Source organism: Mytilus californianus, unplaced genomic scaffold (genome assembly GCF_021869535.1).
Source record: "Mytilus californianus isolate M0D057914Y unplaced genomic scaffold, xbMytCali1.0.p SCAF_5, whole genome shotgun sequence".
NCBI lineage: Eukaryota > Metazoa > Mollusca > Bivalvia > Mytilida > Mytilidae > Mytilus > Mytilus californianus.
This window is the reverse complement of record NW_026262701.1, coordinates 92645680-92660626: the sequence shown is the minus strand read 5'-3', so window position 1 is coordinate 92660626 and position 14947 is coordinate 92645680. Positions and strand designations below refer to the sequence as shown.

At 31.9% G+C, this 14947-nt stretch overlaps 2 protein-coding genes across 4 annotated transcripts in view; one reads left to right on the top strand and one right to left on the bottom strand.

Annotated features, from left to right (window-relative positions):
* Positions 1-1585: 1585 nt before the first annotated feature.
* LOC127703296 (uncharacterized) lies at positions 1586-9041 on the bottom strand. The gene is made up of 7 exons (XM_052207817.1): positions 8974-9041; positions 7521-7652; positions 6833-7037; positions 5842-6031; positions 4564-4612; positions 3032-3234; positions 1586-2736 (listed from the first exon to the last, which is right to left on the bottom strand). The coding sequence occupies exons 1-7, from the start codon at positions 9034-9036 to the stop codon at positions 2427-2429; spliced, it is 1152 nt and encodes a 383-aa protein (XP_052063777.1). The 5' UTR covers positions 9037-9041; the 3' UTR covers positions 1586-2426.
* A 4654-nt stretch (positions 9042-13695) lies between these two features.
* LOC127703282 (integrator complex subunit 8-like) overlaps positions 13696-14947 on the top strand; it is a 55694-nt gene continuing 54442 nt past the window's right edge. The window contains exon 1 of one of the 3 annotated variants that reach the window (XM_052207802.1): positions 13696-14068. In XM_052207802.1, coding sequence (XP_052063762.1) covers positions 13939-14068 — 130 coding nt within the window. In that variant the 5' untranslated portion in view covers positions 13696-13938. The remainder of the gene's footprint in view (positions 14069-14947) is intronic. The other 2 variants (XM_052207801.1, XM_052207803.1) reach the window with 2 other exon arrangements.

The following is a 14947-nucleotide window of genomic DNA, read 5'->3' as shown; positions in this document are numbered from 1 at the left end:
CTACAGTAAAAACATTCTGAAATAAACAAAATTTTGCATTGTTCGAAATACAAATGGTTTTTCTAACCCAGGAATAGATATCTTTAGCTGTATTTGGCAAAATATTTCGGAATTTTGGGTCATCAATGCTCTTCGACTTATGTTGACCATTAAACTTTTATGATTTGGGTGTCACTGATGAGTCTTTTTTGTAGACCAAACGCGCGTCTGGTGTACAAAATTAGAAGCCTTGTATCTTTGAGTTTTTTTTTACAACCACTGCTCTTGGAGGTTTCCTCCTAATGGTATCGTCAACCCACAATTCCGAATGGTTTTGACAAATACAGCTACGGTAATGTCTTCCTGGGGTAGAAAATCATTAGTATTTCTAAAAATTCCAAGTTTTGTAAACAGTTAATTTATAATTATGACCATATTAATGATAATTCAACATAGCAGTGCTGACTACTGTGCTGGTAATACCCTCGGAGAGGAAATGTTGATAGAACTATATGATTGTTAAGTAAAAGGACCTCAGCTAAATAACAGCGGACTACATCTACATTACATAACATTGATCAGATGTCGATTCAGGATTTTGAAAGGGGGCGTTTGGAGTGATACTTGTAAAAAGTCTATGCATTTATCATATATGTAGCTCCATAAGGGGGCGGGACCTCCCTAAATCCGCCTCTATTGACGTGTTAGTGCAGGAGTCCTTTCTGGTTCGTTTCTAGAAAAAAAGGTGTAGCTAAATAAAAAGGAAATAATTCATCAAAGTTTTCAAATTTTCAATTTGAATTATTCAATCGTGTCAATCTGAATGACATCATTTTGCTCTCGCCCAACAAAGTTATGAATGGGATGAGGTTATAGCCTAATGTCCTTCCAGGTTAAGATTCGCATTAATACAGATCATAGAGGAATGATATTTTGTCATATGATGCATAATTATGTTAAGTAACGAAGGTAAACACTCAAAAAGGAGACATTGACATTCATTTTACGCAAAAATTACTTTTGTAAAGTTTTGCGTTATGGTCCACTACATAGCAATTACTGATCACAGTGCCAAGTTTAGTCTGTCCATACTAAAACTATGTGAATGTGATCTTCATGTAACGCATAAATGACTTGGTGTATTTTGTGTAAACTTCCGATTCTAAGCAGCTACATAGCATAGCTCATGTCATGATTGTCTGATTTCATTAGTTTGTCATGCATTCTGGCTCTGTGCTGTGTGAAACCAAGAAAATATACCTCTGTGTTGTGCAAAAGAAAAGGAACTTGAGGGCACTGAAACCGATGAAATGAAATCCTGCCATATATTCTCAGCCAGAGGTTTTAGTACATCTACTGTGATATAATTTGTTGGAAGGGAAGATCCATCAATATCAATCAATATTAATCTTACAGTTAGTTTATACATTTATAGAGATTATTTGCAGCACAGATATGTGGAAGGAGCAATACATAGTCCTGAGAAATTATATCTGTGTTCTTCCATATAGATTGATGGTTTCCATTTTCATGGGATCCATTCATAAACTACCTTTCATAACTCATATGGTTAAATATTGTGTTTAGGGTATGTTAAAAATCATGGTCAGAATGTTTCATTCTTTATTAAAATCTTCATGTTAACTCAGGGAATAAAATATACAGTGTAAAACTATTGCACATACTTCATAACATTTAATTTATAGCATACATAACATATGATTACATTACCTAAATAATATTAAAGCCACATATTACTTATTATAAAAGCCCACTGTTCTAATTGTTCTTCACATACATTACATAAAACATTTTTTACACACATTACAGTATTTATCATGTTTATTACATGTATTATAAAAGCCAAAATATATGTTGATGTATAAAATGTTTCTTAATACATGTACATACATTTTTAACCTAGATGCTACTAATACTATAACCTTCACATTAGTTAACTTCTGCACTTAATTATAATAACAAAATGGCCCCTCTGCTAACTCTGACAGGGCATGAAACAAGTAAATGAACATGTACTTAAGGTGAGGTCATGATGATGGATGGCTGTTAAATGTCTAGTGGCAAATTAAATGCATTTTCAGGACGAGAACATGTTAACGTGATATGAATAATTAATAATTAGGATGAGGTCATGATATATCAATTATGAGAAAGTTGAGCTATTTTCCAACTAAATTGAAAACCGTTCCTGAAATTCATTATTGGCAGTAATCAATAGTCATTTTAACATTACAAATATAATGAAAGATGCCTAATCAACTTGTTCATGCAATGTATTTATGTTTAAGCATAATATATAACATGTAACTGTAGCAACAAACATTATTCGCACAATTTTTAGTTGTAATGAACTGTATTATGCTTTAACGTTAAAAAATATCACAGAAAAAAAATCCTCCATCTTGGATCTCATCTACTTCCCATTACTATACCCCATTTAGATCAATATTCATTGGCATTAAAAAGTCATGCATAGCAAATTTCCATGTCCATAATCTGGCTATTCTGTTAAACTCCTTTCGATCTTTCGTAAACAATTTACCAATAGTTGGTTCCATACACACATAACAATATGGGTCTGTCAGCAATGATTGTATACTTATTAACACCTTAGATATAGTTAATGCTAAGCTCCAATTATGATGGATAGAGTCCAGACCCACATCTCCATGTCGACTAATGTTAGGATGAAATATACGTGTAATAAATCTCACTTTTGGTGGCCTCATTGGGTAACTGAAATACAAATACTGATGTTTTAAGTACAGTTTCAAGTATTATAAATGCATCAACAAAGTAGAAAAATCTTGAGAATAAATGAATACGAAGTCCCTTAGAAATGGCTAAACACAAAAAAAAAAGTATATTTCAAAATAAGTTGGTTTATACATGTTTCTTGTTTGTTGCAATTCATTCACTTTGAAATGACTTTAACCACCAATCATGGAATTGAAAGCTAATGCCATCCAATCAAAAGCAGTGTTACATGTTATATTGCAATGGAACTTTGTTGGTATGGAAATAAACCTACCTCTGTGGTATCTGCAAATACAACAGAAATAGTCCTCCCTCATAAGGACTTCCCTGTGGACCAGTTATTGAGGCTTGCCAGTGACAGCAATGTCTATCTAATGGTGTGGCTTTAATACCTTCAGGTGGGTCAGATTTTAATGTTTTTAGTTCACTTCTTAATCTTCTGTGTCTCCAGGAATTCTCTTCTATTGGTGGTGTACTCTGTAATACGAGTATATTAAACATACTTTACAATACTGTAAATTCAGAAATTATTGCGAGGTTTTTATTAATGCGAATAATGCGATGAAGATCGCAATAACAAGAACTCGCATTTTGATATCTGATACTTATATCTGTATGCAGAATTTCCTGAAATCGCAATAATTAACCTCGCATTAAAGCCCATTCTTCAAAAATAGCAATAATAAATGCACGCAATAATTTCTGAATTTACAGTAGTCTGAACTCTTTATTTTTCATGCAAGTCTTCAGTCGTTTTGATAAAAAATTTCTTTCTAACATGGGCTTTTTAATGATGTTTTGACTATTAATTTAGGATGGGCTTCTGATAGGTAACTATATAGTATGGAATTTTGCAGAATATTCTAGGTCATATAATTTTTCTTTAGTTTAAGTTTAAAGTCCTGTGCACCTTGGTGCAGAGAAGTCTCATTGACAACAGCATCACAATGGGTAGGTATGTATATTTATATGTGTCCATGTCTAGGCGTCTAGTTTTAAATAGCATGTATTACACTAAGGTACATATAAACATACATGCTTCAGAGGTCTTAAGTGTTGTTTAATCTCACACCACTATAGTGTCAGAATATGTTCTATCTGTCCTTTGTGATGTTTTTACCATTACATGCATTACTTTGCTATTTATGTACCACTAGACTATATGAGAAGTTATGGTCATGCACAGTATTTTTAAGAAGTTTTAAATTTTGAAATAGTAATATTCTAATTATAATCATCTGTAGTTTGTTACTAAAAGGAATCTTGGATTACAAAATGTACTTTCGCTATGCTTTGATGTTGAGATTGTATACAGATGTGTCTATTCCACTCTATAATAATCAGCCTCATATTTTTTTCTATGGGGTTTCGAAAGGAGATTCAAGCTAACCTCCTTTCAGATAAAATAGTTCATGAAAGGATCATCTTAAAATATTGGTGTCAGACAATCGTGTGTGATATGAGAATTTGTTTTATCTTTGATGACTTTGTAGTGACTATGGGAAAATTCATTTACAAACAATTCTGGCACTTCTAGTTGTTAGTATTTTATTTTGACATTGTTTTATGAGCTTCTCACTCATATCCTATTTTCATCAAGATGAAATTGTTATATAAATTTAGCATAGGTTTCTGAAAGGTATTTTATATAATATGGAATATAGCAGATTTTATTAGGCTATATATTATACTCTTTAGAGATTCAATTAAAAGTCTTGTGGATTTTGGTGTATCACATTCTCATTGACAACAGCGGCACATCTGATTTCAATCAAGATGATTTCAAGGCAGATATTTAATACTAACCTGTAACATCATGCTTTCTAAACAGTATCTACATGGTGAACTTTCTAATCTGTAAAACAGAGAATAATTCCTTAATAAATTTAATTTAATTTTTATTTAGTTCACACATCTATATTATTGATTTCAAGATTGATTGTTAATATAGTATTTTCAGCACCTGTGGCTTTATCTCAAGACTTTTGGTCATCCTTTAAAAAACTTACTAACATATAACTTCTTCGGCCATTGATTTCACCTACATGTTATTACTCACAAAAAGTTTAAAATATAAAGGTATTTTATATATCATGTATATCTGTTCTCATTTTAGGGAATGCTCCTGCTTTTTTTTAATCCTAAACCTAACTTTCCCAATTTTAGTCTTGTTTATCTTTATATTCCATTAAGCTTTTATGAAAATTTCTTTATTTCAAATTTATACTTTTATGCCTCCTCTGCTGTGGAGGGGACATTTAGTGTTACCCTTGTCTGTCTGTATGTCCGTCAAAAACGTACATTGTGTATGTCTCAAATTTAGTTTCTGTTCTCTAACTTTAGTTTGCCTCTACCAAATGTTATGAAACTTACACATAATGCTTATTACTACAAAACTCAGATCAAGTTCGAATTTGGGTGGCATAACTTCTACAGTTCTTGAGTTATGCCCCTTTATAAATGGAAAAATTGCTGAATTTTTCGTTTCCGTTCTCTAACTTCAATTTGCCTCAACCAAATTTTAAGAAACTTATACACAATGCTTATTACCATTGAACACAGATCAAGTTCGAATTTGGGTGGCATCACATTTACAGTTATCTAGTTAAGTCCCTTTATAACATTATATGCAAGCGGGGGCTTCATCTTTGTCCCATGAACACATTCTCCATTTATCATGTTTATTTTAATATACAAGTGGATTTGATATAAACAATTCTTTATTTTTCTCCTTAATGAAGCACTAGTTCTAAATTCAATTCACCAAATTATTAAATGAGCAATTTTTAAAAAATTCATGCATAGTTCTAAACAGTATTCGATTGTTGGTGTTTGATGCCACTTTCAGCTCTCATGACAGCCACTTTTGGTGGGAAAAGATTTAAATACTTGAAAGAACCATCCGCCTTCAGCAGAAAAACTTGCAATCTCAGTCAATTAAGATTGAAGCTTTACACATCTGCCGCGAGCTGGTTTGAACTCACAACGTGAGTGTTGACAGGCTTGTGATAACTGTAGATGAACTACTTTATAGACAATTCAAAACCACAAAGGACCCATTTAAATAGTATGAGTTAAACTTACAGTTTAGTGTAAATAGTTTTCCAGTCTTTCACTCTATATTGTGGATAAAATAATGGCCATCGTAATTTACAGAATTCTCTCCACTGTAATTCAGTTGTCTCCCCTTCTAATATTTGACGCCATCTAGAACACACTTGTCCAGCTGTCCATAAAGATATGTCATCTAGGTATTTGAACACAACTAATAAAACTGCAATACCAAATAGTTTTCAATTAACTAATATAACAAATGTATTAACAATATATAACTTATGACAAAAGAATAAAGGATGAAGAATATATATACAAGTGTCGACAACTTCTCAAATGTATTTAACCCATATCCTTTCTGTTCCAACTGATATCTGTTAAATGACATTACATTTCCCTTAAAATAACTTTTTTTTTACAAGTCGAAGGAAACAGTCGGTTATCGGTTATATCAGAGATATTTATTTGTGTCTTGATTTGGGAAAGCATTTAGTGGTTCTCAAAACATATACATGGAAATGTTATGACAGCAACCATACAGTAAAAGTTTTCAGGTAAAAATCTAGTGATCACTTCAATACATGTATAGCTATTAACATTATACACATGGCAAATGAGCATCAAATTTGATAATCACAACTAAAAACAATAGAGATGGTAAAATTTTGAACAGATTTGGTTTCAAATTCACTCATGTAAAGGTTCTTGTATCAGCTATTTGTTGTTTTCCTATTTGACCTTCCTGAATTTTTGGTGGTTTTTTTGCAAAAGAACAAAAAGTTTATGTGGATAATTTCATGGAAGTAAATTAATGGTATACAAAATGAAATACTAAAATTCAAGTCTTGTATAAAATAAAATACTGTGTCTATGAGTCATATTATTCAATTTGGTAATTTTTTTAGGATCTGCTGTATTATGATTCAAACAGTTACTTGTGGCTACAAAGAATAGATTAGTCAGTGTTCATGAGAAGCCAGTCTTCAATGTCATTTAATTTATATGTGTATGAGGTATTTACCTTCTGGTGGCATGGAATCAACCAGTCCTTCAGGAACACTGCCTGGTTCCCTAGGTGTAGTAAGTGAAGTAATTCTCTCTGCTAATTTATCTGTTTTATGATTGAGTGATTTGATTTTCCTGGCCCTATACTCCTCTTCCTTTGTGTAGAAATCAAAAGATTCAACTGGTTCCTCATTACCTGAATCTGCATCGGAATCATCCTTCTGTAAAAATATGGCCATTTCTTAAAATTAGCTTTGTAAAATAAAATAAATTTGACATTTCTTTTCCTAAATATTTTTTTAAATGTCATTTTCAACATTTCATTTTTTTTTTTTGCTGCTTTATCTTCAAATATTTATTTTATTTGTATTTCAAGCCTTTGTACAATGTTGTACCTTTCAAGAGAAGGTAGTAGACTGCAGTTTTCCCTATGTTACTACCGGTATGCTTCAATTGCCCACTTCTTTAAAAAAAAATTGTAGGCAAAAAATAGGCAAGTACTGCCTATTATATAAAAATAAGATGAGGTATAATTGACAATGAGACAACTATTCAAAAGAGACCAAAAGATGTGGATATAAGCAAATATAACCTTCAACAATGAGGAAAAAAATACTGTATAGTAAGCTCTAGCTGCTTGACAATGCTACTTTTAAATGTTCCTGATCTACCTTTTCAATGATGCCCTTGATAATTAGCCTTACCTCATTGTATACTTCCTGCTCTCCCTCCTCTAAGTTTATGTCATTACAAAAGAGAAATAAATGACAACTGCTACATACAGGTTGTCCGAAATTACTGCCAAGGAAACCAGTACATACCATGCACTGTTCATACTGTCAAAATAATATAAATGAATTAATTATAAGAATCAAAGCATATCAAAGTTGATTTAAATTCAGTCATTTGATTGACATTTTGTTAATCATTTGTTAATGAATTCATATCAAATATAAGCCATAATCCTGTGGCTTGATGTATAAATCAGTCATACATGTGGTAAACAGGACATTGATAAAACAGTCATTTAATTTCAAAGAGCCAATCTTGTTTCTTTGGCCAGTGAAGCAGCTAAAATGTATGGTCATTGAAGAATAAAGTTGAAATGAAATCAAAGTAATTTATTATTTCTGAATTAATTTTGATTAAATAGGTAATGATATTCATCTGTTGTTTTATTATATGACATGATTGTTTTGGAATTTTTAACAAATGTAGCACCGACGTGCATATCATGCATGTACATGTACTATGGTCATACTCTAAACATGTACATAGGACAAGTCTGGATTAAACACATGTATCAGGGGTCTATAGGCAACTTCTAAAAATATAATGTTCCTGAAATATGAAATTCATTTGGTAAAACTGCTATACATTTGGCGTTTCAGAAAAACTTTCGGGGGAATTTTGAGATTATTTTATTTTATCCCTGGAAAACACCTTCAGCTTGATTTATGGGCACTGTCAGACTTTGATCAGACTGAAAACATAACAGTGACTAAAAATAATTGTTACTTTTAAGACTAATTGCTGAAATGATAACATTGTGTTTCTTTTATATCATCAGTATATATTAATGGGTTGGTGAAGTGACACAACCTTCAAGTTTCCCCACATGTAGCTGGTGCCTAGGTTTAGCTTTATACTGTTCCCTCACACTATTTAAATGATCTATTGTTAGGCAGATATCTCTTATACCTAAGGCAATTTCTACCAGAGGGGAACATCTCAAGAGTTTTACCTAACTTAGTTTATTTTGACATGTACACCTTCTGTGTACAAATGGAAAACAACTGCACATATAAATTGAGAAAAAAAATTATTTCCAATAAAAGTAAATGCATTTTATTTCATATATCTATGTCCATCCATCATGTCCATGCTGCAAAACTTTTTGAAATGTACAAGTTTGTCTAAACTCAGAATTGATTTTGACGTGTAAACACGGCATTAATTGACAAAAGGATCATAAGAGGAACGAACATTAATTAAAAATAAAAGACAGCAAAATTCTGTCTTGCATAAAATGTCCGAATAAAAAAGAATTAGTGGATTTCTCAATCTTTAAAATTAGACATGTATCTAGAAAAACATATTTCCTGTTTAACTCATTAGATGATTTTAAAAAAAATATTAAGTTAAAGCTATATTTGCCTCGGGTTTTAAAAAATCTTCTATTTTCCCATCGCTACTGGAGGTCGCCATATTTGTTTTCATAAATTGGGCATGAAGAAAAGAAAGAGTTCATGTATACAGTACAAGGACTTGCAGACTTTTTTTTAGAAGAATGCACGAAAAAAAAAGTTACGGAATAAAAGTCACGGATAAAATGTCGCATGAAAAAAGTCACAGGAAATAAAGTCACAATAATAAAAAAAAAAAAAAAAATAAAAAATGGTATACTATATAATTGAGTATATGTATACACTTTTAAATAGATTTATTAAGATCAAGGATTTGTATAGTGAGACTCTATACAAATCCTTGTTAAGATGTAGGCTTCATTTTTAAATCGTCCTTTGATTCAACTTTTCAATTATTTAATGATATCGTGACTTTAACAACTTTTTATTTATTTAATGATATCATGACTTTAAAAAGATTTGTTTTTGTACCAGCTCACAAAGCTGTCAACAACTCTTTCGTAGTTAAAACACAATTACTAAGGTGCTACTTTGTTTAAATGTGCTTAACATTAGTGTTATTTGTGTGTGCTTTGTACGTGTTATATGTTATGTTTAACATTATTGAGTTGTTTCTATATCTTTTGTATACTTGTGTATATAATTGTAAAGTAGTCGATTTGAAATGCTCACATTATAAGCTAGAGCTTATGTTTATGTAGTCTGTTTACAATAGACAATACCGTATTGTTTAAGCCAATGCTCCGTGTTGAAGGCCGTACCTTGACCAATAATGGTTTACTTTTATAAATTGTTACTTGGATGGAGAGTTGTCTCATTGGCACTCATACCACATCTTCCTATATCTATTGACATACGTTATCCATTTAAATTTTGTGGGATATTGAAAATGTAATTTGAAAATTTAATTTTAACATTAATTCATACATGACTGATGATAACTTGTTTTTCAAATAGTAAACTATTCCAAAACAACATCATTTTACATTTAACAATAGTTTCCAAAGCGAATATTCCAAGTTCCCCATACACCATATAGTTTGGTGTACTGTTTTTTAATTTCAAAATGTGTTTGTAAAATTGAAGGCGTACTTTCTCTATGTATGCTATCTTTACTTTCAAATCTCCATACCTCTAAAGCATATAGTATTACAGGAATATTGTTTTTATTTGTATACATGTTGATTGTGTTATCAGTGAATTAAAACCGAACTATTATTATTGTTATATACATATACATATGAACATTCACGGTTCTACAAGCTGTCGATGTCTGTATTTTGGCATTGCACAAGATAATGTTTTTTGTCTCTGACTGTTAATGACGTCTTTACACTAAATCCATTGGATGTTGGATGTGGACTGATAGATACTTTAGATACATGATTTTTTCATTAGTTGTTATTGGCTTTGAACTAGCTGTCACTAACTGCGAGTACTTTCAGATCTGTACTTAGTGACTTTTTCTGTTGTGGGATGTATAAATTTTCTGCCACGTCCTGTCTGTGTATTTGTTACTTGTTTTTCTGCTTTGTATCGATCTGATGAATCCTTTTCAATCGATTTTTATAGATTGATTATATGTTGTGCTGTTACACCACTGTCCCAGGCTAGGGGAGTGTTGGGCGCCCACAGACATGTTTAACCCCGCCACATTCTGTATGTGCCTGCCCCAAGTCAGGAGCCTGTAATTCAGTGGTTGTCGTTACTTTGTTACTGTATATCATATTTGTTTTACGTAAATTTTTTTGTACATAAATCAGGCCGTTAGTTTTCTTGTTTGAATTGTCCTATATTTGTCATTTCGGGGCCTATTATAGATGACCATGCGGTATGGGTTTTGCTCATTGTTGAAGGCCGTACCTTTAGGTGTTATCTTCTATGTCACTTGGTCTCTGGTGGAGCGTTGTCTCATTGGCAATCACACCACATCTTCTTATTTTTATATAACTAATGACTCAAAAAGACCCAACTCGATGGGAATATATTCTTTTTTTAATTTTTCGGTACAGAGCATACAAAGACTTCTGTTTCTTGCAGTTCACAAGCTATACTGTTGTAATTGAAAAGTATACCAAGGTAGGAGTAAGAATCGAATATTTCAGCGCTTTCTCCATATATCTTAAAATTCTGATTTTTTTTACTTCCTTCTTGCTAAAAATCACTACTTTAAATTTGTTTTTGTTAATTTTAAGTTTCCATTTTTTCAGTATTTTTCAAAACATACAAGTCTTAGGTTTTTTTGTAATCCTTCTGATTTGCGTACAGTACAAAAACTATTTAATTCACATTTGTAGTGATTCCAAACACAGATTTGAAATATTTTCTAGACTTTCTATATTGTTTTCAACAAAATAATGTTCTGAATCATTAAGGAACAAAGAAAGTAAGAACGGGGATAATGGTCACCTTGTTTAACTCCTGTGTGAGATATGAAAAATTCGAAAAAAATCGTTTCCTTTCTTGTCAAACGTTTTTATATTTTGATACATATTAATTATATTAAACCCCTACCGGGAGGGATTGTTCTTGATTTTCATATAATGAAGACATAATCTTTCAATTAGTTTAAATGAGGCATGGAGCTGGCATGTCAGTAACTGCTAGTAGTCCTTTGTTAATTTATGTTGATCATTGTCATTTTGCTTAGTTTCTCCTGTTACCTATTCTAACATCGGACTCGGACTTCTTTTAAACTGACTTTTACTGTGCGTATTGCTTTGTGTTTGTTTATTCTACATTGGCTAGAGGTATAGGGGATGGTTGAGATCTCACAAAACAAGTTTAACCCGCCGCATTTTTGCGCCTGTCCCAAGCAAGGAACCTGTGGCCTTTGTTAGTCTTGTATGTTTTTTTAATTTTGGTTCATTTACATGTTTCGGAATTTAGTGTGACGTCCATTTTCTCTGAACTAATATACATTTTTGTTTCTGGGCCAGCAAGTCAGTGAAAATCCGTACATAGGTGTAATCATTAGCGATAATTTGAAATGGTCATCTCACATTAACAAATTTTGTAACAAAGCTAATGCTACACTGGGATTTATTAGAAGGAACCTAAAACACTGCAACAAACATTTTAAGGAAATCGCCTACATCTCTCTTGTTCGTTTAGTCTTGGATTACTCAGGCACTGTATGGGACCCATATCTACAGAAAGACATTAACCGTATAGAGAGCATACAACGAAGAGCAGCTAGGTTCGTTTGTAAAGACTATAGGCGTACAAAAAGTAGTGTCACCTCCATGATGAAGGATGGAAACCTCTTGTGGAAAGAAGACGAGAACCGCGTCTGGTACTACTGTACAAAATAGTGAACGACCTGGTAGACATCCCCACTGAACATCACATCGAATTTAACACTAGACCATCGAGAACTTCAAACGTCAAACAACTTAAACTTTTATCAGCAAATACTGACATTTATTAACATTCTTTTTTCCACAAACTATTATTGATTGGAACTTATTACCAAGTACTGCAGTGAACTGTATAACTGTGGAAAGTTTTAAGGCAGTTATCTTGCGCGACTAGTTACGTCAGTGGCGCACACACACTTCCTGGATAAGTTTTACTCAGCAATATTTGGGTTCATTTCCAGTATTATACAGATAAAGATACAGCTAAAGCCCGCCTCCAGGTGCGGGATTTTCTCGATGTGTTGAAGACCTATTGGTGGCCTTCAGCTGTTTTCTGCTCTTTGGTCGAGTTGTTGTCTCTTTGACACATTCCCCATTTCCATTCTCAATTTTATTATCATTTAGACTGTGTTTTTTGTATTTTCGTTCTTTTTTCTTGGATATAATGTTGTCTGTCTTTCTTTAACTAATGGGTTTTGATTGGTTTCTACTGAGAATATTATAAAAATGAATTACACATTGGAATAATACGTTTCAGGTATATTTTTATTTCCTTACTTTTATCAGAGACATATAATTCAATAATTATCTGTCTCTGCTTTAATACAATAAGCCCAATTTGATAAATACTATCTGCAAAACATTCGTTGATAAATGCTTCACTTAAAATTATTTTGAGGTAGATCAACAAATGGAAGTTTTTAACGACCTTGACTGGCTATACAGCCCTTGCACGGTCGGCGAGCCGCCATCTTAGATTGCTAAACAACAGACTGACACTATCGGTATAAATCTTTAATAAATTATTCAAATTTTGATAGAAGAATACATTTCATTCGTAAAAATTTCATTTTAAGGAAGAAATGATCATGTGTTTTATTTTATTATTGTAATTGATTCTAAAAAAATACAGAATTTTTTTTGTGTGATTCATTTTTTTTCAAACTTTGCTATATAAAGGGAGATAACTCAGATAACCTTACTTTTAAATAGGATGGTGTTTTGTAATGAAAAAACAAGTCCCGTTACCCTAAGTTTTCTTTTAATTGTCTGAACGCACGTTATAAGACTGCTATTCTCATATTTTTTTTTCTTAAAATTCGATTGTTTCCGGCTGCATGACCCATACTTTTTACAATATTTTGGAGAAAAAATACATGATGTAAACTACATTTGGCGAATTATTAAAAAAATCTATCTATTTGAATTTAGACCCTTTGTCGACCCTAAGAAACGTGAAATGATAATTGGAATAATAATATTCGTCCAGCATTATAAGAAATAAAATCTTTTATGTGCGGATAGCCACACTCGTTTTGAAATGAAATCTTTTCTTTATCAAAATAACCAACACCGGAATTCAATTCCCGGTTAATTCCCTTGCACAGGTGCTTGTCACTAGCACAACAGCCGACAGAGAATGCTACTAGATTGTTTATGGATAAAAGTTATGATCATTAATTGCCAATGTATTGCATTACACGTGAAAATAATTATGAAATTGTAAACTTGTGGTGAAACATTACCCCTGTGCTGCCAGTGTGTATAACTTTTATTCTGTAGCTAAAGCTAAATACTCTTGACGTCTTGTGAATGTTTTAACCTCAGAAGTCAAAATGTCAGATATCGTGATGCCCAGCGATGAGATGATGAGACACACTTCAATGTCAATGTCTAGTGTATCTTGGTTTGAGTTTCTGTTAGATGAGCATAAACTGGATAATCATTTGCAACAACAAAATCCAGGTAATTTATCAGGTTGGACACACAAATGGGATACTACCTACACGGAGCGTCTTTTTACCACAGAACACCACAGAATACCACAGAACACCACAGAATACCACAGAACACTCAAAATATACCACAGAACTACACAAAATACAATAAAACTACTGAAATATACCACAGAACATTAAACTTACTTTATAAAACGCAAATCTAATAATTCAGAATTATATTATTTCTTTAATTCGGGTTACACCAATGACATGACGATTGACTGGATGAGATATAATTTTTTAGTTTTTTGGCATATTTTTTTTACATTTGGAGACCTTTGAGACACTAAACTAATGCATTGTAATAATGAAAATCTAAAATAAACATTTAAAAAAATAGTTTTGAGCAAAAAACATTTACCGCACGGTTTTCACAGTCGCTGATCAATATTTGCTTTGAATATATTGAACTGATCGATAAAAAGTGTCAATATCTCTTTTGTTTTACAATATTTTTCCGTGAAATTAAGAAATCTGTGAGTTTATTAAATATGTTGTTTACCAATAAAAACTTTATATAAATAAAACATGTTTTTCTACAAAAAAAGTTGATCTGACGGATTTTACCAGCGAATATTACGCTACGAATAATATTGATCTGATCGACAGAAAGTGCTAATTTTGCTTTTTCTTTTTAAAAATTTTTTCATTAAATTAAGAAATCTGCGAGATTAATGAATATTTTATATGAAAATATAACTTTTATAGTAAAAAAAATGTTTTTCTACAAAAAAAGTTGACCTGACGGATTTTACCGGCGCGAATCACGCTATGAATAATATTGGCTTGATTGGCAGAAAGAGTTAATATTTCTCATATGTAACTATTTTTTCTGTGAAATGAA